Here is a 24,745-nt window from a genome sequence, read left to right as displayed (position 1 = left end):
GCGGAGAGGTGATCAGGTTTACCAGTCAATTATAGGTTCTGAAAGGCTGCTACAATGTTTTAGATGTAAACTACTATAACCCGAAGGTATTCTCAATCATCTTTCAACAATTGAATGGATGTAAATGAAACGGTTTTAAGATGCATGCTGGGAACATTACTGTAGACCTGCAGCAGGTATAGGCTACACATTCAATATAACTGGTATTTTGGAAAGGCTGGTGGAAGGGAGACATTATAGTTATTGGTCAGACAATGTTATCTTCAGTAGTACGTAGGTAGTAGCCTACCAGATGCCTATACAATATAGGTTACAATAGTTCACATAATGAACTGACCATTACTAGTTAGGTCACTAGAAGTTGTATTAACCCTTCTATACAAGTTTGCACTTTCACCCTGTACATAATTTGATGATGAAATACTGTTTCCCGTTGGGAAATTGTAGAACTTTATGTCTATGTAGGCAACAAGCCATTGACAGTTCTGGAGAAGTAGACCATAAAAGCCAAATTAATTTATCTCCATTCTGAACAGGACAGCATGTCTGACTTACTTCTACTGTATACATATATGGGTACATTGTTTAACCCAGAAATAAGAAATGACTCCACGTTACTGGTTCACATGGTGATTGGTGACCAGGTGGTGTTACAACTGCAGTGCACCTGAGCATGCTGTGATGTGTGAACAGTCACAAAGGTTCTAGATGGTGGTCTAAGCTGTGATTCCAGTGTTTGCACTTTAATCAGGAAACCAAAACCAGGTATCATTCACAAAATAGTGGAATATATATATTCTTTTTATAAAAAGGGACAAACAAAAGCACAACATTACAATAGAAGCTGGAAAGACAACAAATCTAATTCAAAACTCCATTCAACAGGTCAGCAGGCCGAGACAGTGCTAACAAATCTCATAAACAGATCATTTTAAGCCCATCTGGGAGCTGGTGAAACGTATTGGAGAATAGGAGCATTTTAACAGCAGATTCCTGGAGTTGTCCGTTATTACAGGGGACCAGTGAGCACCAGAGCTGGGAGAGTAAAGGCGCTCCCATAGTCCAGCAGACTGTACACAGAGCAGACTCCGCGGATGTCCGCGCGGACATCCGCGGAGTCTGCTCTGTGTACAGTCTGCTGGACTATGGGAGCGCCTTAAGCGAGCGAGACGGTTGCTGGGTTAAACCCCTGACAAACTCATTACCGACATAATGGGATGGGGGGTCAAATGGGAACATTATTTTGGGGCAGTTTACAATGCAAACATTTATTTGTAGCTATTTTAAGACATTGTTGGAAGAGTTTCTGTGGAAGTAGGAGAAAGCATGAGAAACTTAAAAAAAAAAAAAAAAAAGTAGTACACCAAATTTTATAAAGTGATAAACGGACATACAAACACATACGGCACCTGACTCACACCATCCTCCCATACACACACACATGCATAGACATGTAACTGATAAATTAGTTCACTGACTGGAAAGTAAAAACAATTTACATCTCCACCTGGAGCCCAGGAGTGTACAGCAGATAAGTGTGTATACGGTAATACAAGTCGTTCCCATCAGAAAGCATAAAAGAGAGTTCTGCAATATATACAGACAATACCCCAGAGACTAGTGAGTCCATTAAATAATATTTCCTTGTCAAGTACACCACACAGTGTATCCAGTTCAGACCTGGGCAAAACAGTAGCAGTACATTTGGAATAAAAAAAAAGAAAAGGAGAAAAAAAGAAAGAATGCAGGAGGGCTTGATTTGTCTTAACTTGCAAGTGCCCATATTTGAGATTATTTTTTTATTTGTGTCTGGCCAATAAATCAAGTGCACCTCACGTAGTTTGAATATTTGAAACCATATTCTAACTACCAAGTAATGCCTGTTAGTTTAGACCATAGCCACACTTTTATTCCAAGTGGACCAGGGTGAGTGATTAAGTGCAAATGCGTCAATCCACCTTGAAGCTGCATCAATGAGAGAAGAGAATCCTTCATTTGGAAGCAAAAAAAAGAAAAAAAAGAAAAACAATTCCAATACAGTCTCTCTTCCGCCAACTGTGCGTTGGAGTTGGAACTGCATCATCAGTGCAGGGTCTGTCACAGGAAGACAAATTCATCAGTGCTGCCTGTGTTGTTACTCCTGCTCAGCGGGTCCAGGGAAAGGATGTGGACTGTGGGGTCTGTAGGAGAGCTACCGAGTCCCTCTAGGGCATAGTCCTGACCCCGGCCCTCTACGAAAGTAAATATGGGGTACTTCTCCATGGATGAAGACAGGGCCTGGGAAGAAACAACACATGAAATGATTTAAGACAACATGAAGGAATATAAATTCATGTCAATACATCAATATCAATGCATCTTGTTTAAAAAACAAAAACATAACAAAAAAAATCACGGTGTTGAAAAGGCAGAGGAGGTCCATTACATTAACTGGTAAGTCGAATTTGCAGTGGTGGATTTCTTTTGCCCCAGCAGGACAGTTTTTGATTGATTGAAAACTTTAAACAGATTGCAGAATGGGTACAATACAGTACGGCTCAATACACAAAATTGTTAAAGGGATGCAGACCAGAGAAAGACTTTAGTCTTGTTTACATAGCTTGCCTGACCGCAGCAGCTTGAACAGGCTGTTGGGGTGGTGGGTGGGGGTCTTTCATTATTCTGCAGGCTATGGATTTGCACCTCCTGTTATATAAGTCCTGCAGGGGTGGTAGTGCAATACCCGTAGTACGCTCTGCTGAGCGCACCACTCTCTGGAGTGCCTTCCTGTCCTATGCCGTGCTGTTTCCAAATCAGGCAGTGATGTTTCCAGTCAGAATGCTCTCTACAGCCCCGGAATAGAAGGAGTGGAGTATCTTCCCCGATACTCTGAACTTCCTTAGCTGTTTCGCCTTTTTCACCACAGAATATGTGTGTTGACCATGTGTCCTCTGTGATGTGGACTCCCAGGTACTTGAAACTGCTCACCCTGTCCACGATAGCCCCGTTTATCCACAGTGTGTCCCCTGCTGTATTCTCCTAAAATCCACGATCAGCTCTTTGGTTTTACCAATGTTCAGGAGTAGGCTGTTTTATTGATTGATTGAAAACTTTATTAACAGATTGCAGAATGGGTACAGTACAGTTCAATACATACAATTGTTAAGGGGATGCAGACCAGAGAAAGACTTTCGTCTCGTTTACATCAGGGTCCCCCATTTTCAATTAATCATAACATATATGACATACATGACATACAGATAGACAGTACTGCTACATCTATACATTTATGACATACCAGATTTGCAAATACAGTACTGTTTGTGATACGAAAAGAGTCCAGAAAAGAGAGTCGTCTACTCTAAGCCATCCTAGGTTGTCAAACACTGTTATCCCGGCACCAGCATGCCAGTACATCAACCTCCTCCCGATAGGCCTTCTCGTCATTGTTAGAGATCAGCCCCACCACCACTGTGTCGTCCGCAAACTTCACTATGGAGTTGGAGCTGAACCTGGCCACACAGTCATGTGTGTACAGTGAATACAGCAGGGGGCTCAGGACGCAGCCCTGGGGGGACCCGATACTCGGGGTGATTTTGCAGGAGGTATGCCCCCCCCCCCTGACCGCCTGGGGCCTGTCACTTAGAAAGTCCAGGATCCAGGCGCTCATGACGGAGAGCGGTTTTGAAGGTGGGTAGGGATTCAAATGTTTTTTACGGTTGTGGGTAGGGCGTTCCACATTGATGTGGCATAATTGCGAAATGTGTTTTGTCCCTTGTTTGAGCCGAATCTGGGTTTAACATGATTTGTGGAACTCCCTCTGATGTTGTGGTCGTGGAATTCACTGACCTTTGGGAAGTATTTCGACATGTACATGGGTACCTTAGTGGTGTAGTGTATCTTGTAGACCAGGCCCATTGCAAGTTGCTGTACTCTGTCGTCTACTCTAAGCCATCCTAGATTTTTCAAATGGGCACGGGTGAGGTGGGTTTTAGGAGTAAGGTCAAGTCTGACCAGTTTGTTTTGTGATATTTGTAATCTTGTTTTTAGTGCCTTTGAGGTGCTTTGTTACCATGAGGTGCAATTCGTAGTACCCTTTTTTTTTTTTTTATCTACTTTTTCTCCCATTTTCAATTTTTCTCCCATCCCAATTTCGTATTGTCCAATTCTACCCTCCCCTGTCTCGAACGCTGTTAGGCCATGCCTCCCACTGGCCGGCTGCAATATGGACGAAGCCTTGCATCACGTGTCCCCTCCGGTACACGAGGAGGCAGCCGTCGCATCTTTTCACCTGCACAGCGCGATCTCTCAGCGGCGAGGGTCTGCGTGGGAGGGACACGCCGCCCCTGTTGCTTCCTGATTCTGCTGTGCAGGCGCACCAACCGACCTGTAGGAGTCGCTGTCCACAACGTCCGATCCCCACCCACCAGCTTCCCACCCCTAACACTGCCAATTGTGTTAGTATGAACGACCAGCCAAGCTGGTAGCAATGCCGAGAGCTGGGCTCGAACCCAGCATCTCCTGCATTAGTGGGGAGCGCCTTGCCCACTGCGCCACTTAGCGGCCCCCTCCTGTTAAGAGTCTTCAGGGTATTCTTGTTTACCAGAGAGGAGATCCGGTAGAAGAATCTACGGTAGTTCGTTTGTTGACTTTTTGTCACAGGAAAGATTTGCCTCTAGGATGGAATCCAGGTATGTAATGAAGGATTTGGAGTGCTTTTTCAATGTATGTGATGTATAGATTGGGGGGAGTGACCACAGCTAAAACGGTGCCGGGTCAGAGAGGTCGAAGTGCATGCGGACGGTGGAAGCAGGAGACGGTGGTTCAGTAGAGCAGGGTGATTGTTGTGAGGCACACTGCCAGCGAGAGAATGTTTGTTGACATTCCTTGTAGGAACATCTGAGATAAGAGCGAGTGTCTCCCAGAGCAGGAGGGAGAGAGGTTCATCTTAATGAAACGTGAAATGTGTGTAAAGGTTTTTTTTTTTTTTAAACTTTATTTTTTAGCGTTTATCGCTTTTCTGGTCAAGCATGACCGACAGTTGTAGGGTGAAACGGGAGAGAGAGCAGGGGAGACATTCGGCAAATGACGGCGAGTCCGGGAATCGAACTCGGAGTCAACCAGATCCGTGACGCAGCACGGAGTCCCGCGCGAGCGCGGTAACATGGTGTGCTACTGGAGCACCCGTGTAAAGGTTATTAACGCAGTTGTCATGACAACACGGCACATGACAACCAGAAAGGGGTGGGCTATCGTTGCTACGGCGAGGATCTATAAGTCGAACGGTGTTTCCGGGTGTAGGGCAGACTAGAATCTGACCAAGAGCGAGTAGGACTGAGATCACACAGAAGACACTCTCTCCTCTCATCACAGAGAGGAGGGGGGGGGGGGGGGGGGAGAATGCCACATCATCATTAGCTCCGGCTAACGCGAGGAGGGTTAGGCTAAAGACCAGGCCTGAACACTATTTGACTGAATAACAAAAGGACGATAGACGAACACACCGAAAGATCATTAGAACAGACTCTTCAAGGACGATACAATTTGATAACATCTGATAACATCTGATTATGAGGTTCTGTTTATAGCAATAAAACAACGCTTTTCCTCATAAGGTATTTCACGGTGTCGAATTCTTACGGAGGTGGAGAATTAGTATGGTTTATGGATTGCACTAACGGGGGAGATAAGGATCTTATCAGCCAGTGTCGGAGAGACGTCAGGACCATTAAAATGACACAACGCAGAGGAATTGGATGGAGAGCCAAAACAGATGAAGACGTGATACTGGCCAGTTTGATCAGGATCTTACAGTAATTTCATCTTTCCATGTGACAATATTGTCACCCACTGTAACAGAGAAGACGTTGGTCTTGCTGAGTTTGTTATTTGATCCAAAGAGAATGGACTCTGTTTTACCCAGGTGTAATGATAGTTTGTTATCAGCGAGCCAGGTGCAGATTCTGCCAAGTTCAGAGCCGAGGGCTTTTTCAACCTGCAACTTGTTCCTGTCAGAGACCAGCAGGGCTGAGTCGTCCGCAAACAGGAACACGCAAAGTTCGGTCAGTATGCGTGAACAACATGCACCACACTCTCCTGAAGCAATAATCAGAGAGAAAACCCTTCAATGAATTGCAAGACCTTTATTTTAACACATTGAGTGCCAATGACGAGAAATCTCGTTATTTAATAGTTATTTCTTATCATTGGGACTGTCTATGAGCTCGAAAAGGGCAAATACCGCCCTCTATCGTCTCCCGGATGGTATTGCACCCGACTCAATGAAAATGCATGTGAAAAGAAAACTCCGGATTCCACATTTTACTTCTCAGGCATGTAACCGGAGAGAGACTATTGCATTCATTGGGGCAACCGAAAGCAGCGTGGATTATCTGTTTCGAGGTCTAATGTTGGATCAATAAACCTGATTGATATTTGGAATGGCGATCAGGAATTGGAATAATCTTTTTGCAGAACATCTGATCTGAGGTAAGGAATCTATTTTACCAGTTTTGGGGTAATCAGATGTTTTTTTCACATATTTCACAACGAGTCTGTGTGTGTGCGTGTATGACGTTAGCGCTGACCAGGTCATAGATAATCGATTTTTCAGCCCGCTTCTCTAGCGTGCATAAGTACACATATACTATCGCTAATCTATTTTTTTTTTAAACGATTCATAAATCAGCCGGAAAATGACAACGTGTTGTGTGTATTCCAGTAAAGGGCGATTCCTGCGGAATCTTTTTTTGTTGTTGAAATCTTCAAAACTATACTCTTATTCAAAACGGAAATGTACAGATGAAAAACAATCCGTTTCGTACATGTTGACTGCAAGCAAGTCATTGATAAGCGACAGGCGTATTAGACACATAATATAAGATATAGTTTATGCGTTCACAAATGTGCTCACCCTATTTGACTAAAGCGCTGGCACTCAAGCGATAAATAGCCCACCTCATGCTGGCAATCAAAGTGTTAATGAACAATCAACCCTTCCATCCGCCACTCATGCCAATACAACAAAGTCAAATATGAACTCAGTTAGAAAATAAAAGGTTGTATATGCAACCATTTTGATCGCAATTTGGAGCCCTGGCAATGGATTTCCATGTAATTGATATAGGATATATATATATATATATATATATATATATATATATATATATATATATATATATGAGACTAACCACACTGACAGCAGAACAAAGCGACTCAAAGTCCTTCTTGTTCTTGGCATAGAAACCGATGGTGCAGCTGGGATCCATCCGGTTGAAGGGCATCTTTCTGGGAGAGCTGCAGTGAAAAGACTAGAAAAGACAGAGATGACACAAGGAAGGTCAGATGAGCAACATATTAATCAATGACTGAATGTCTTAAAATGATTTAAAGGTGCACTATGCCGTTTTGGAGGAGAGGGATTTGTTTGCAAGACATTTACTGTCTGTCTGTCCGTCTGTAATTCTTAAAATGATTCTATGTTATGTTACCATAAATTAAAACAAAATAATTTAATTATTAACAGGATTGCAGGCCCTGCCTTTGTAAATGACAGCAATTAAATAGTAACTTTTCAGGGAGCTTTCTAGCTTCAAACAGTGTTCCAAGGATGCATTTTTCCTCTGAGGACGGTTTGTTTATTCAGTTATGAAAATATACCTTAGATATTATTCACTTCTCTGACTCACAAAACTACATAGTGCACCTTTAAAATGCAATAGTCTCATAGTCAAGTGTCAAAACCATACACCAAAGTGAAAGTCCAATATGACCAGAGAGAAAGACATTATTTAGAAGGCAAAGCGACTTAAGTTAGGGTTATACTCGTCATTCCAGTGGGAGTTATATCATGTGATACTAGGTTAACTGGCAGGTCAGGACTCTCTCGAGTTGTATTTTGCACGCAATGTGATCCGATGAGCCAGATTATATTCTGCAGTGATCAGGCTGACAGTGTGAGTGGCATTTCTACATAGTCTTTTTTTTTTATCCACTTTGTCTCCTCTTTTTCAATTTTTCTGGTGACAAGCGCAATGTCCGCTGCGCCACCCAGCCGCCTTGCATTTCTACATAGTCTTAACGGAATCCAGTGGCCCTATGAATAGGGTTGGGTACCTTTCACATTTGAACCGATACTGGTACCTGTGAATCGATACCGGTCCCCAATAGTACCTTTTTTTTGGTACTTTAGTCTCTAAGAATCGACCTACCCCAGTTGTAAAAAAATAAAAAAATAAAAATATATATATATATATCCAAACTTCTAATTCTTTATTATCATTATTATTTGTGAATGAAGTTTATTTTTCGGTCTTGTTTACAGACAAATCAAACGCACCCATGTGGACTTACAAAAGGAAAAGAAAAAAGAAAAGAAAATCACAAATGTACATATTCAAGGCAAGCTCACACAAAATCCAAAATCAACGACCGAAAAAAAGGAATAGGCTGAAGCACATGCTTAATTTTGCCTATCCTTTACAAATTCTTAAAAACTAAATATATTTTAATATAAGAAAGAAAAACCTAAAATATGCTGCAAGATATAATTTTTTGAAAGAAAAAAACAAATGTTTGATGTTTTACTCAAAACTGTACTCCTGAATTATTTTATCCTTTAAGGCTTTTTTAAATCTCCCCTGAGAAGTACACAACTTCAACCCGTCACTAAGGCTATTCCATAATTTAACTCCCAAAATGTAAACGCATCTAGCTTTAGTTCTTATTTATTTAGAACAATTTGTTAATATATATATATATATATATATATATATATATATATATATATATATAATATTGCAGCGATAGTGGTGCAACAACAATATTTCTTTTACTTTTGTAACTTATTTTCAGAATTGACTGATATTTTGAAACTATTTACGGCCAAAACATGTAAAAAAATAAAAATAAAAAAATTATATAAAAAAAAAATGTTTTATATCGGCCCTATCTTGATATCGGACCGATACCGATGTGTAAAAAAACGGCTATATCGGCCGATATATCGTGCATCACTAGTTGACGTCATCGGATATATTTGTTTTACCAGTACGAAATGTGGCACCGGCGGATCTCACGTGAATTGGTACTACCGACGTGATTCGGTTGGTACCCTTAAAAGTACCGGATTCGGTACCCATCCCTATTCCCTACCCATGAGTAATATAAAGAGATAGAGCAGGAAAATGTAATGCTGGACCTGGCACAGATTTATATACACGCAGCCACAGTTAAACATCATTGTTCATCATTGGGGGTAAGTGCTGCCTCTCCGCCGTCCCCGCTACACTCGGGACTACACTAACGTTATCGATAGCTAGCCTATAGCTAACGTCACAGATAGCTAACGTTAGCCTATAGCTAACGTCATAGATAGCGAACGTTAACTTACGTTTGCAAACAAAGCTACAGTTATCCAGTTGACATTATAGATCATAATAGCTATAATAACGTTAACGAAGTGGGCGTAGGGGTTAGTCAGAGTGTAGCGGGGTCGGTAGAGAGAGGCAGCACTTAATTTGCATGTAACGTTAGTGAAATAACATTGAGCAAGTTACATGACTGGCACTTCGGCCCGGGAGTGTTGGAATGCTCCCCTGTACTCTTACGGTTCAGATTAATACAGGAAAAGGTATACATTGGGGGCTCGAGTCTGTGAGTTGTAAACTGTTGGAAACGTGAAGTTAGCTCATGCTATTGGAAAACGGACGCCTCGTCATTAAATGAATGAGTTAAAAATGATGACGCCCATTTTTTTGTTTAGTCCACGGTTGACGCGGTTCTCTGTTCTGCATCCGCGGGTCACTTGACACACTTGATTGCGGTGATGCGGTTACCGCGACAGCCCTATGTGACGGCCTGCCGTCGGGCCGTCCGATGCTTGAGCTCAAAGAAGAAAAAGTGTAATATCTGCAACGCAAATATTTCATGGGGTGGCAGCAACACTGGAAACTTAAACACTTGCAGATTCATCATGGAAAGGAGTATGCCGAGTTCATATGTGCAACGAATGCCAAGAGGAAAAGTTAACAGCTAACATAGCTAAAAACCATTCAGAAGTGTGAGAAACTCCCTGCAGACGGTAACAAAGCAAAGCTGATAGGAGAGAAAATAACAATTTATCGTACTGGGCGACCAGCCCCTTTCTGTTGTTGAAAATGTCGGTTTCCGATGCTTAGTTGAACATTTTGATGTTGCCAAACCAGAATTGTATCTCCGACACGGCTATCCCAAATAAGTACAAGCAAGTGTGCAAGTTTATTTCTAAATGCTTGGAAAACATTGCCACCTCGAGTTTCACGACTGACCTCTGGAGTCGATATACACGCTGGTGGAAGAGCCTAGAGTTGTGAATCTTAAGATGCCATGTTTATCATACTGTGTTCCACTGTACATTTCCTACTGGATGCTATTGTTTTTTTTATGTCAGGTTGTTATTTAAGTTATGGTCTACATTGCAACTTATTAACTAAAATATTTGAACAAAATAACTGAGTCATGTATGCCATGTATTTCTTCCTTTAGGGGAGTAGGACATTTGTTTCACAGTTTTAGTATGATGTTTTATAGATGGCTAGGTTAAACACAGGTTTGTGTTTTTAAGAGCAGGAGGAAACCTTATTGGATGGGTATTGGTATAGGCCAGGGGTCGGCAACCTGCGGCTCTTTAGCCAATCAGCTGCGGCTCCCTGGCCCAAAAAGAAAGAAAAAAATACTTTTATTTTTTTTCTCTTCTTATTTTGGAGATCGATGTCATACTGTGACACTGAAATGAAAAAATATTTCGTCAACAAAAATATTTCATCAACTAAAATATACAGTACGTCACACCCCGCGCCTCTCCCTGCCGTCTGCAAGTGGCTAATCTTGAGTTTCTGACCCCCCAGTAAGCTAACCATGGATAAATCCAAAAAAAGGAAAGTCTGAGGAAAATAGAGGGTTTAATTCAGCGTGGACAGATTAATTTGCTTTCACGACTAACGATGCAGGCTTACCTGTATGCCTGATATGTGGTGCGAAATTTGCGAACAATGAAAATTTAACTTTTTATTTATTTTCCACAAATAAGATATTCCTTTATTGATCCCCTTGGGGAAATTCAGGCATCATATCAGCATGGGGGAAGGGGGGGGCTCAAATAAGGGAAGGACTCAAATAGAGCTGCATAGGTCAGAGTTTTATTTCAAAGTAGGTCTACAGATGCCAGTGTTTTTTCTCCTTTTCTGTGTTTTATTTCAAAGTAGGTCTACACATGGTAGTATTTTTTCAAAGTGGACTACTTTTAATTTTATACATGTTCCACAAATAAGGGAAGGACTCAAATATGCCTGAATAGTTCAGGGTTTTATTTCAAAGTCGGTCTACAGACACTAGTGTTTTGTCTCCTGTTCTGTGTTTTATTTAAAAATAGGTCTACACAGCCAGTATTTTATCTCCTTTTCATACGAGTTTAAGGTTTTCCTTTGTTATAACAGGTAAACACAGCAATAAAAAGTACAAATAAATTTTGTTGTCGCTTTATAATTCCATTAATGCAACAAACTGTGTGCTATAAGTATAAAGTATAATAAATCGCAAATTACTTTGGGTATGCAATTGTCAGGCGTTTTATGCTAAATGTGGGGTATGCTTGGGGATATATAAAACGTTATACACCGTTATCTTCATTTGAAGGGTAAATAGGTTGTGCGGCTCCCTGAGCATTTTATTTTGTGGGAGGGGGGAAAAGTGGCTCTTTTGATAGTAAAGGTTGCTGACCCCTGGTATAGGCAGATACTCAAGGCTGTGGTATCGGTATCGGAAAAGGTGGTATCATGCCGCCCCTAGTGACATAGCTATAAACTGAAAAAAGAGAGACTGACCAGCATTCAGACAGATACACACAGAGAGAGACAGACACGACACACACATAGACAGACAGACACAGGTGTGCGTGTCTCACCTCCAAAGAGGAGTCTTCCTGTGTGAAATCCACCACTGGCTGGCAGTAGTGAGGGTCCAGGTAAAGCAGCTGCTCATCTGAGAAAACAGGAAGGAGGAGAAATCAGTTAGAATAATGAGAAGCTACAAGATAAAAGAAGAGCAGTAGAGGGAAATATCATCACAGGCAGCCAAAACAAAAAAGGGCAGGACTTGCAGTTCTGCTTTGTGATGCCAGAAACTATACACATGCTCTACAGCTCTGTGAGAGGGTTGGGGGTTGAGGTAGCCCCATGTCAAGTCAAATTAAATCCATTTGTACAACACATGTCTCAACGGGCTTCACAAAACCACATGACAAGGGAACAACACCCCCTGAACTTGAGGGAAAACTCCTACAAAACCTTAGAGGAACATGCCAACATTATGGGAAATGCCAGGGAAAGATAGATGCCAATTTCCTCTCCGTGTGTTCAGTAGAACCACTGGAGTTTTAAGCTAAACTCGCTGGTCTGTATCCGCTTCCATTCATTTGTGCTAAGCTAGGCTAGCACATTTCCCATAATGTTGGCGTGTTCCTTTAAGAAAAAATGGGGGGGGGGAACCTCAGAAGGGCAATTAAATGAGATTCTCCCAACAAGGATAGTCAGACGTGCAGCATATGTTGATGTGCAACTGATGATTGATAGAATAATTGGTAAAGTAATATAAAGGGGAAAAAAAGAATAATACAAGGAAAATTATAGACTGTTGTAATGGGTTAGCAGCAGAGCTGCTTGATTATGGCAAATCATAATCACGATTATTCATTGATTTGAGAACATATGACAACTGAATTTTACTTTCTTCTCAACCAAAGGCTGCCTTTCTGTCATCTTCTCCAAGTTACCAAAATGTTTCAAAATTAAGCACCATGGCTCCCTCAGCGGACCGCACCACTGAGAAGCAAGGGTGCGCTGCATTTACAACACAAGAGCAACACGGCATGCGGCACAACAATCATTTAATCTCAATTGTTTTCATGATTGTGGGAAGCAAAAATTGGAAATTAAATTGAAACTTGATTAATTGCCCAGCCCTAAGTTTGCAGAGGTATCAGGGCATCAACACAAACTCATGGCTCCGTGAGATGGTGCAGGGTGGCGAGGCAGAACACAGAAGGCCAGGGACCTTCATCAGAGATGGCCGGGGGAGGAGGCAGGGCATAGCACTACTTCTACCTCCAGGAGGAGACCCGGCACCGACTGTGACCACTACTACAGCTGAAGTTGCATATCTTGATCACTCCAAGTTAATCAGGAAGATATGGGGCGATAGTGACAAATTCAGTATTTCAAGGTATGTGTCCATCATGTCTAGATAGTGCCCGGTACTTATAATGCTTGCACTGCCCAGGCAGATAAGACGAGAAGGGCACAGAGCCAGGTTGAGCACCACAGAGCTATCGAGCCCACTGTTGTGGATGGTCATATTCCACCAGAGCCCACCAGCTCCCTGGTGAAGTCCCAAACCACAGAGAGGACTCCAAACACCAAGGATGGAAGGAAGGAGAAAGACCCTGACAGGAAAAAGAAGATCATGTGGCCAAAGGCAAAAGACTCAGAGGTTTGGAGAAAGTGGACAGCAACTTGGCACTCATCCTGCAGAACCCCCTCAAAGGCAAAATGGAAAGTAAAGTGAACATCTTTAGAGAGACCATCTATGATGTTTAGTTTCAGTAGGTTTGGTCAAATTAAGAAGGAACAGGTGCCCAAAGCCAAGAGTAGAAGGGAAAAGGAAATCTTTCAGTTTGGAGGAACATGAGAGGGACGGTCCGAAAGCATTAATTATGGAAACAAATCAAGAGCCGGCTAATATCACTCAGGAGGGCTGAACGCATCAAAAAGAGGATGAAGAAGAAAGACTCACTGTTAAAAATTCCTAAAAGATCCTTAAGATGGCCAGAAGCTTGCTAGAGGAGAAAAATAGTGGCACATTGGTCATGGCAAAGGAACAACTTGAGGACCATGTAAGGAAGCAGATCACAGAGCCAGGAAAACATCTCCCTCTTGGGTACCCTGGATATGTGCCCCAACCAACTGCTCCATCCACAGAGTTTATAGCACCTAAGCTGTGTGAAGTGAATGATGTGGTGCGAAAAGCAAGGTCAAGCTCTGCCCCCGGGCCCAAAGGTATTTCATACAAGCTCTATAAAAGATGCCCTTGAGTCCTGAAAGAACTATGGAAACAGATGAGGTTGATAAGGAAACAACAGAGTGTTCCCCGTTAGTGGTGTAGAGTTGTGGCCATCTTCTACCATTGGAAAATTCCAAAGCATCGCTCTGCTGAATGTGGAAGGAAAGGTTTTCTTCTATGTGATCCACCAAGAGAGACAAGAAGGACCTTCATGTTGTATGGCTGGAGTTGGAGAACATATGAGTCTGTCCCACTTCAGCTAATAAGCTTTGCTCTGGACTTCTTCCATGTGCCGGTGTGTCAAACATCGTCAAGAGCTACTATGTAGATTTAAACATGACTACGGTATACAACTGACTGGCAGCAACTTGAGAGGGGAATAGCAATGGGTTGTTTAATCTCACCCATCCTATTCACAGCCATTTTTGAGGTCATGTTGATTGGAGTGAGGACAATGTCCAGAGGAGTGAGCAATAGTGCAGGCCAACGGTTGCCACCTCTTTGTTGCTTCATGGATGATGTGACGAGCCTACTGCAGACAGCTAAAGACTTGAATAACTGCTGTCCTGGGCCAGGATGAAAATTTATTCTGCCAAGTCCTGCAGCCTCTCAATTCACAAGGGTAGCCAAGTTGACACAATCTCTTTTCAAGTGGCATAGACATTTACCTTTTTGGACCGTTTACACGCTGCACATATTTCTAACCAACAATGCAGTGCATGGTGGTGTAAGGATGTGACAAATAAAAGGTCTTCTTTTTATTGAGATACTAGGTGCAGTATGTACTGTAAATGGTCATGAAGTCCATTAAAAAAAAGTGTATTCTATTCAGATAAAAATTATACCCAGCGGCCGATAACAGGCACACCACAAAATATTGTTTAATTTGTAGCCAGAAAACAGGGCATTTTAATGATGTTGATGATTATCCCCCTTGTCTTCCTATTGAACCGAGTGACGATATACATCAGCAGCTGCAACAGCGATTACAATGGGGGGCAAGGGTTCATGCAACTGGTAATGGGGGTTCTTCTGGCATCACAATTCACTGCGTTACGGATACCTAATGTAACTTGTGTGTCTTGCATGTAAAACGTGAAATTCTAGTTTTCTGTGATGATAAGTCTAGTCTTGCTCTCCTTCCCAGACAACCATGCTGAATTAGAGGCAGGCTCTCACCTTGGAAGCCAATGAAGTACAGTGAATGCTTGGGTTTTCCTCCTATGATCCCGATGCAGCATTCCAACTTGAGGATGTTCTGAAGATACAAACAGAAACAGATTTTATGAACAGGTGACCTAAAATCTATTGCGAGAAATAATAGATATATTGGCTTTAAAAACATACCCGTCTAATTTAGACTTCTAGCCATTACCAGAGATTGCCCGTCTTTAGAAAATGTTGTGTTCATAGGTGTATATGGTGTGTTTTAGCTGATATCAGCTTATATTACTAAATGCCATTCAAACTGCCATTGATGTTGAAAAGGGTTGTAAAATACTCAAGTTGTTTAATGAGTCATGTGACTAGACTACTAGTGTGTTTTCATTATGTCATATGACTAGACTACTAGCATGTTTAATGTGTCATATGACTAGACTACTAGTGTGTTTTAATGTGTCATATGACTACATTACATTTACATTTAGTCATTTAACTGACGCTTTTATCCAAAGCGACTTACAAGTTCTGTATGACTAGACTACTAGTGTGTTTTCATTATGTCATATGACTAGACTACTAATGTGTGTCCTATGACTATACTACTAGTGTGTTTCATTGTCATATGACACTTAGGCTGGTAAAGATATGCCTCCTAAAATGTCTAAACGGAAGTACAGGAAGTACAGGCTACAGGCTTTCCGGATTCGACAAAACAATTATAGAAACGTGTGAAGTGCACAATATTTCCTCATTTAAGCCACTGCAACGGCTTTGCCTGAAGAATTTACTACATGACCGGGCCGTCCTAGCTTGTTTGCAGACAGGATTCGGGAAAGGTTTGGTCCGTTCGGAGGCAGCTTCCAGGGGAAGTACATACACCGGAAATTCTAACCCACAGACATTCGGCAGTAGTTCTTTACCAGACTTTATCTCACGGAGATAAAACTGGGAACGAGGTTATTGACACTAGACTACTAGCATGTTTAATGTGTCATATGACTAGACTACTAGTTTGTTTTCATTATGTCATATGACTAGACTACTAGCATGTTTAATGTGTCATATGACTAGACTACTAGTATGTTTAATGTGTCATATGACTAGACTACTAGCATGTTTAATGTGTCATATGACTAGACTACTAGCATGTTTAATGTGTCATATGACTAGACTACTAGTATGTTTAATGCGTCATATGACTAGACTACTTATTGTGTCATATTTCTACCTCAGGCCCCATCCTGCCTGAGTGTGGGTGTAAGAGACGGGGAGGGAGAGCACTACAGACCTTGACACATTCAATGTAGGACGGGTTGAGAGCTTCCCCTCCCAGTCGAACAGGCACCAGTATGATGACCGACTTCCAGTCTGCACTGGACGGATCAGAGATACTCTGACTCAACGACAGGTCACACAGCTGCACCACATCCTCTTTATACACTGGAACACACACACACACACACACACACACACACACACACACACACGTTAGTGAGGATGCCACAGGGGCCATTTAATTCCAAGAGAATCCCACAGAGGATTTACTAAGTAACTTATCCTAAGAGCAAACCAAACAAAGATGCAGCTATCCATGCAGGGGATCACGAGAGAAAAAAAATATATATTATGGAACAGGAACCTTTTTGGTGCAGAGGAACACTTTGGCAAAGCAACAAAAACTACAAGAAACACACTAAATGATTAATTGCTTGAAAACATCAAGTCTTATATGATCATACAAGAATGACACCAAATGTAAAGAGTTGCTGGACTTCCAATTATGAGGGCATTGCAATTATGACTTGTCACATTACACACAGATTATAGCTAGCAGCATGTTGACTTACCTGTACAGTCCTGAGCCACATATACAGCCAGGTTGTGGACTTCAGAGCTTTTATCCACCGCTTTCCTGGAAAACACAATATTCTACTATTTATATTCAATGAGTGACCACACCTAACTATCTTAAACATTGTAAAAACTGTTAAAAAAAATCTGTTACAACTGCTCTTACCGTAGAATGTGCGCTACCACAGAGGGACCGTACCAGTCTCCAGCCTTCTTCCCAGAACTCTGGCCCTGCTCCACCAGCTGGTGGACCCCAAAGGGTGCCGGGGGCTGGTCCCCAAACCAGGTCACCAGCCTGCGGTGGAGGGGCTCAGCCTGCCTGTCCCTCTCATACTCTGGCCTCTTCCTTTGGGTACACCTGGGAGCCTGCTCCCCCAATGTGCTCTTCTGAGGGGTGCTGGGGCCCCGTGGAGATCCGAAGGAGGGGATGGGGATGCCTATGGCGTGGGCCGGTGAACGAGGTCTAAAAACCTCAAAGTCCACATCAGACAGTTGCTGGGCATCTGGCCAGGCCCAGTCTAGAGTACAAAAATACATGGTTTTAGTAGCACATACAGCCAGAATGCAGGCAGGAGTACAATACAAACACCTGGGACAATAATTCCAGTCGCCGGTCTCCAACTAACGACAGTCAACTGTGTTCTTGGTTGCCATAGTTAAAGGTTGGGGCCCACTACACAAAACACTGTAACATTAACAAGGAAGCGAACGCGACAAACAGAAAGAGTGAAACAGGAGGATGGAGGCAAGAAGCAGCACAACAGCTCACAAGAAATATTAAAGGTCCCCTATCTTATAAATGGCCTTTTCCAGTAGTTTGCATTGTTTTATAGCAATGTGGGGTTGTACCAACACTGACTAGATGTGAAATCTCTAGCCAGTCCCGTTTCTTCAGTTCAGCTCAGACAAGATGGACTCTTTGTTGTTGTTCTGGTCCAAAAAATAAAATAAAAAAAGACCAGTTCAAAAGTCTGAATTGTACTAGTGATTGTGCCAAACAAGATCATACAAAAACAGTACTAGCTTGACCTAGATCTCCTGTTTTTGTGCATGTATGAGCATGAAGAAGATTAGGAAGAAGTGTTTGTAAGAGAGAATTAGTTTTGTGCTACCTGGTGGCATCAGATGGACCAGCAGGCCCTGGCCCAGCAACATCTGTCCACTGCGCAGCATGCAGCCCCAGCCACAGTCTGTGGTCCAGCTGGAGCCGTCCAGCTGGGGGAACTCCCTCCTGTAGGTCAGCCACAGCCTGGAGACAAACGCCAGATGGAAACGCTCAACCTGATCTGAGAGAGAGAGAGATTTTACCTTATGGATGTAGGACACTTATCAAGGACTGATCCCTTCTTTTATTTTGTTTTTAGTATGATAATATGACAAATGACTATTTTCTGAAATAAAATGAAAGGAGAAAAAAGTTTTATTTGATTATCTCCTATTGCTTCATGCATAGTAAACCCTACCCAGCAACCTAGGCTTAGACCACATCAGTTAACCAATACACCACATCTAGGGTTTGACCGACTACTGACTAGGGCTGTCACGTTATTTTAGAATTTACATAAAAACACAAGATTCAAACTTGAAGGGAGAAAAAAGAAAAATAATAATAATAATAATAATAATAATAATAATAATATTATATAGTCATATAGGCGAGACTGTGCTGAAAAGAATGATACCAAATATACTTTGAAAATAGCTTAGACTTTTTATTTTTTAAATTGAAATTCGAACTAGTCTACAATTCTGGAACGAATTTCGAATTTGAACTTTTGTTAAAGTGACAGCCCTACTACTGACGTGGCACCATACATTTTCCATTGCAGAGAGAAATTTGCCTAATTTGATAAATGCCATTGATGAGAAAGGGATCACAGTGGGATGTTTACCTTCACTGTTGAGCAGATAGGAGTGTCCCAGGATGGTGACTGGAGACGTCTTGTTGAAGGTGGTTTTAGTCTTGACAGACCAGCCTGAAGAAGACAGCAGCGGGGAAAAGGGAAGTTACAGTGGGAATTCCCAAAGTAGCCAAAAGAACAGAAGTTTTCTCAAGCTACGTCATATCCAAGTCACTTCTGTTTTGGAAATTATTTTAGATAGGATAATCACAAATACAGGTACACAGATATGATGCAGTAACAGCCACATTTAGACCTATAAAAACAGTTTCTCTCTCTCTAAATACGAGGCAACAACTGACCATATTTAACGTTGTTCCATGCAGACATCAGCTTGGCCTTGAGTTTGTCCACTTCATCTGGCTCCTCAGCTGGTTCTTTGCTGGGATCAGGACTCTGGCCAAGTCTGTGACTGAGGATGCCCCGCTGCTCCAGGGACTGGGGCTTCCGGCTATCCACCAACTCATCCTGCATCACTCCCCCCACATACTGAGCTGCACTGGGGGACACGGAGTTCATGGCTTTGCACTCTTAGAGCTGGGCTGTGGAGCTCCTCATTGCACTACCAAACTGAAATGAGAAGAGGGGGAGATAGAGTGTAAGATGAGCTGCAGACCTGGGCATTGTACGGCCCGCGGGATGATTCTGACCGGCCCGCGAAAGATTACATCATAATAAAAAAAATAAAAATAAAATAAAAAAATAATTTTTTTTTTTTTTTTTACTTTTTTTTTTTTCATGTCACAATATACGCTTACCTAGGATTTGACTTGATTCAACAACAAAGCAGTCGGGGCAAGCCGAAAACGGTCGAAAGTGTGGTTATTTGAAGTTTGGATTTCTTTTTTCACAACTGAGGTAGGTAGATTACATTTTTAGAGATAAAGTACAGAAAAAAGGTACCGTTCGTTGGGTACCGGTATCGATTCACAGGTACCGGTACCGTATCGGTTCAAATGTGAACGGTACCCATCCCTACTGAACACACAACTGCAGGGCAAGGACATTTTTGCTCATGAAATGCATAGCCATAAAGCCTTCATGACAAAGTTGCAATTAATTTCAAGGCAACTAGGCAGCAACAATCTCAAACACATGAAAACCCTGAAAGAAGTCAAACCATCAGCTGATCACCGGCACAGGTACTCATCCATGTTGGGAGCACTGCATGATGAATTTTCAAGGCGTTTAAGATTTCAAAAAGGTTGAGGATGAAATGCAGCTGGTTTCCTCTCCCTTTACCTGCAGTGTTGATAGTGCACCCACTGATGTTCAGCTTGAACTCATTGACCTGCAGTCTGATTCACTACTGAAAGAGCACTTTAAGTCAGCATCACTGCTAGAGTTCTACTCTGCTCTCAAGGAGGAGAACTTTCCAAACATGAGGAGACATGCTCAGAAGATGTTGGTTCTCTTTGGATCCAACTATATGTGAACAGACACTCAGTCATGACGTTTACCAAGTCCAGGTACAGATCCTCTCTCACTGATGAACATCTGGCAGCTGTGCTTCGCATCTCCACCTCAGACATGCAACCTGACTTTGATGGACTTGTTAAAGCTCAACAGAGACTGGATTTATCACACTGAATGAAAAAAAAATAGCTGAAGAACACTAAAATGTGGAAATATAACAAGTGAAATGGGACACTTTTTTTTGCACAGTTATGAAAACATTAAATGTTTAATATAGGCATGTAGAGTAAAAAAGGCTACTGGCTGGGACACTTTTCTTTACACAGTTCAGTGACATGTCTTGTTTATTTTGGCTATAAGATGATGTGATGTCTTTAGAAAGCTAAGAAAATCCTTGTTTCAATAGTATATGAAACTCAAAATAATAACTTTATTTGTATAGCACTTTTTACATACATGCCCTTTGTTATTAATGTTTCACATTTTGTTTATCATTTTGGAAATAAATTCTATTTGAATAAATTATATTTTTGAAAGCTAACCTCACCTTTTAATTGCCAAATAATAACATACACTCTTACCAGGGGTCAGAACAATGCCATTTACTGCTTTTTATATAGAAATAAAATGTATATTATGCATAATTGAGTTTGGAATTTTGGCCCGGCCCTCCAACATATTTTCAGTTGCTCATTCGGCCCCCCGAGAAAAATAATTGCCCACCCCTGGCTATAGGATGGGGGGACATCCAGAAAGCTAAGAGCTAATATGTCCTGTTGGGCCAAAGGATCTCTGAATGACCTACACTTCCCAAAGGGTAAAAGGATTTCAATTCAAGTAAGTCAGTCAGTGTACAGTAATGTTGTGTGTAATGTTGATTCTATTCCAGGCCAACTCACAAGAAGTGTTCTTGGTTGCCCAAGTTAAACATTTCTTACAAATGTACTAGCATAGATGCAGGGTTCTTCCCTGCTTTGTCTAAGAGCATTGCCGAAGATGGGGGGGGGAACAAGGATCTGAATGTAGCGATTGAATGTGCATGCTACTTGAAACCAACACATCACGTGGTCTTCATTGCATGCTTTAGTAAAATAGCCCTAAAACTGTGTATAGGCAAACCGCCAACCTTAACTTCTGCTGGCCAATGCATCGTCATCACTTTGTGAACTACAGAGATTGAATTGCACAATGCATGAAAGAGTAACAACCACAACTGGACATGTGACTTCCACGGTTCCACCGCTTCCCTGAAAATGAAGTAACAATACGTTTCATTATCATTCCATTGATTCCAAATTAAAACGCTATCATGTGCCAACATTGTGACACTACTAACCTTATGGGGCTTTTAATGTCAGCGAAAGAGCCTGTGGGACGGGTAAGTAAAGCTGGTGATGATACACTGAATTGCCCTGCTGGTCTCTGACAAGAACAAGTTACAGGTTGAAAAAACCCTCAGCTCGGAACTAGGCAGAATCTGCATATGGCTCGCTGATAACAAACTATCATTACACATGGGCAAAACAGAGTCCATTCTCTTCGGTTCAAATAACAAACTCAGCAAGACCGACGGCTTCTCAGTTACAGTGGGTGACAATATTGTCACAAGGAAAGATGAAATTACCTACCTGGGGTCCATCCTAGAGGCTAATCTCTCCTGTGACAAAATGGCATCCAATGTAATAAAAAAAGTCAACCAACGAACTCGATTCTTGTACCGGATCTCCTCTCTGGTAAACAAGAACACCCTGAAGACTCTGGCAGGAGCACTCATTCAGGGGTACTACGACTATGCTTGCACCTCATGGTACCAAAGCACCTCAAAGGCGCTAAAAACAAAATTACAAACATCTCAAAACAAACTGGTCAGACTACTGCTTGACCTTACTCCTAGAACCCACCTCACCCCTGCCCACTTCGACAACCTAGGATGGCTTAGAGTAGACGACAGAGTACAACAACTTGCAATGGGCCTGGTCTACAAGATACACTACACGACCAAGGTACCCATGTACATGTCAAAATACTTCCCAAAGGTCAGTGAATACCACGATCACAACACCAGAGGGAGCTCCACAAATCATGTCAAACCCAGATTCGGCTCAAATAAGGGACTAAACACGTTTCGCAATTATGCCACATCAATGTGGAACGCCCTACCCAAAGCTGTAAAGGAATGTGGATCACTACCCACTTTCAAAACCTCTCTCAAGGGACACCTACGGGAGACTGCAATTCAACACTGGCCCCTGTAAATATCCTAACCCAATCATTCCAACCCCCTCCAATGTACAGTCATTTACCTAGTATGGTTTTGTCAATAGTTCAATGTACAATTGTGTTTGTTTGTACAGTGTCTCCTCCCCCCCCCCCCCTCAATGTACAGTGTTACTTGTTTATACAGTATGCCCCCCGCCCCCCCCCCCCCCCCCCCAACCACCTCCAATGTAAATTACCCAGTATGGTTGTCAATATCCCAATGTACCCAACCCCCCCCACCCAACCTCCAATGTACAGTTTCTACGTCAAATGTATATACTCCCTTTTCTTGACTCCTTCTGTATCACAAACAGTACTGTACTCCTTCTGTATCACAAACAGTACTGTATTTGCAAATCTGGTATGTCATAAATGTATAGATGTAGCAGTACTGACTATCTGTATGTCATGTATGTCATATATGTCTATATGAATTGAAAATGGGGGACCCTGATGGAAACAAGACAAACGTCTTTCTCAGGTCTGCATCCCCTTAACAATTGTATGTATTGAGCCGTACTGTATTGTACCCATTCTGCAATCTGTTAAATAAAGTTTTCATTCATTCATTCATTCATTCATTCATTCATTCAGTCTGTAAAATAGCGACAGATTAGATTCGAATTTAACTGAATGTCTTGGCTTCCCGGGCTGATCAAGTAAAACCACTATTGCCCTACAGTCGGCCAGGTAACGTAAAATATCTACACATCACGAGTAAGTTGGTGTGGCAAATTCGCCACACTTTAAACAATACGTTGCAAACAAGCCAACAGTAATACCTGGGGATATTCGCATAAGCACACAACGTACACAACGTTACTCAAGCACGAACGCCTCCTTTTAGAAAAGAAAGCGACATTGCTAGCTAGCTGTCGCCGTGCTAAAACAATGTGGCTATTACTATTAGTTAAAGGTGTGATGTAACCTGCCTGTGGTGGAAAGTGTCATTTCTTGGTTCCTGTCCTTTGGCCCAAAAGCGTTGGGATCCAACCATATCCAACGTCCACACAGCTAGCTGTATTCTTAGCTTGCTAATCGAGTTAGCCGGGAAACGTTACGTTAAGGCGTTAACGCTAAGTTACCAAGTCGGACTGGCTAACGGTTAACTAGCCCAATAGCTTTTCCAACAAATACATCCGGTATTAATATCGTAACGTATGTCTTTGTTCAACAAACTAAGACGGTTGTACACACAACAAGAAATGAAAGGTTAACCTCGCACCGACTTGGTGTCTCGGTCGCCGTTTGACAGCAGAAAGGGACATTTACTTCCTGTTGTTCTCTGCCGGCAGGCCGCGATTGGTTAAACGAGAGATGAGCGCAAACTGATTGGATACAATTTCATCAATGTTTGTCATTGGTTAATATTTACGTTGGCTGAAGTGTAATTTCAATGGACGTAAATGAAGCTTGATCGAAAGACATGTAAAATAAATGAATACATAATAAATAAATACATAGATAAATAATAAAACGGTAGCTAAAATGATAAAAATGTACATACAAAACAACTAATAATTCAAGTTCAAGTTTCTTTAATAGTTGTCATACAGAAGTACAGAATACTTTTATACAAAATGCTTCTTACTGTTACGCTCCAGAGACTGTGCTAGACAAGATAAGTATCAAATAACATAGTATAGCATGTAAATTAGAAGTAGAAAATGAGGTCACAGTGTTCAGTATAGACATATGTACAATGTTCGATGCAGAATAGACGTAACTGAGTTACCATATAATATACAATACTATGCAGTGTACTAATATACAATACTATATAGTGCAAAGCAGAAATGGGATGAGGTACAATTTACAGTAAGGTGTACAAGTTGTAGTGCAATCCTTTATCAATAAATATAAAGTGTGGGGAGTGGGTGCTACAGTGTGTTTGTTTAAAGTGAGTGTGTGCTATAAAGTGTGGGGAGTAGTGGGTGCTACAGTGTGTTTGTTTAAAGTGAGTGTGTGCGTGTGGATGTGTGTGCTATGTGCGTTTGATGGTTGTTGTGTAGTGTTCATTGTTCGTTGAGCAGCCTGATGGCCTGGGGATAGAAGCTTCTTCTGAGTCTTTCTGTGCTCGC

At 41.9% G+C, this 24,745-nt stretch overlaps 1 protein-coding gene across 3 annotated transcripts; it reads right to left on the bottom strand.

Annotated features, from left to right (window-relative positions):
- Positions 1-1,163: 1,163 nt before the first annotated feature.
- Positions 1,164-23,901, bottom strand: atg4da (autophagy related 4D, cysteine peptidase a). 3 transcript variants are annotated; one of them, XM_084317977.1, is made up of 11 exons: positions 23,593-23,901; positions 19,292-19,559; positions 18,981-19,064; positions 18,201-18,374; positions 17,255-17,606; positions 17,085-17,149; positions 16,526-16,677; positions 15,253-15,331; positions 11,921-11,997; positions 7,170-7,289; positions 1,164-2,277 (listed from the first exon to the last, which is right to left on the bottom strand). In XM_084317977.1, the coding sequence occupies exons 2-11, from the start codon at positions 19,506-19,508 to the stop codon at positions 2,098-2,100; spliced, it is 1,500 nt and encodes a 499-aa protein (XP_084174103.1). In that variant the 5' UTR covers positions 19,509-19,559; positions 23,593-23,901; the 3' UTR covers positions 1,164-2,097. The 3 variants fall into 3 exon arrangements, with proteins under 3 accessions (XP_084174103.1, XP_084174102.1, XP_084174104.1); XM_084317976.1 differs by having other exon boundaries at positions 23,597-23,901; XM_084317978.1 differs by having other exon boundaries at positions 7,179-7,289; positions 23,597-23,901.
- Between the last annotated feature and the right edge of the window lie 844 nt (positions 23,902-24,745).

This window comes from Notolepis coatsorum (assembly GCF_963971535.1).
Source record: "Notolepis coatsorum genome assembly, chromosome: 7".
NCBI lineage: Eukaryota > Metazoa > Chordata > Actinopteri > Aulopiformes > Paralepididae > Notolepis > Notolepis coatsorum.
Note: the sequence above shows the minus strand (reverse complement) of the source record. Positions and strands in the feature narration are given on the sequence as shown.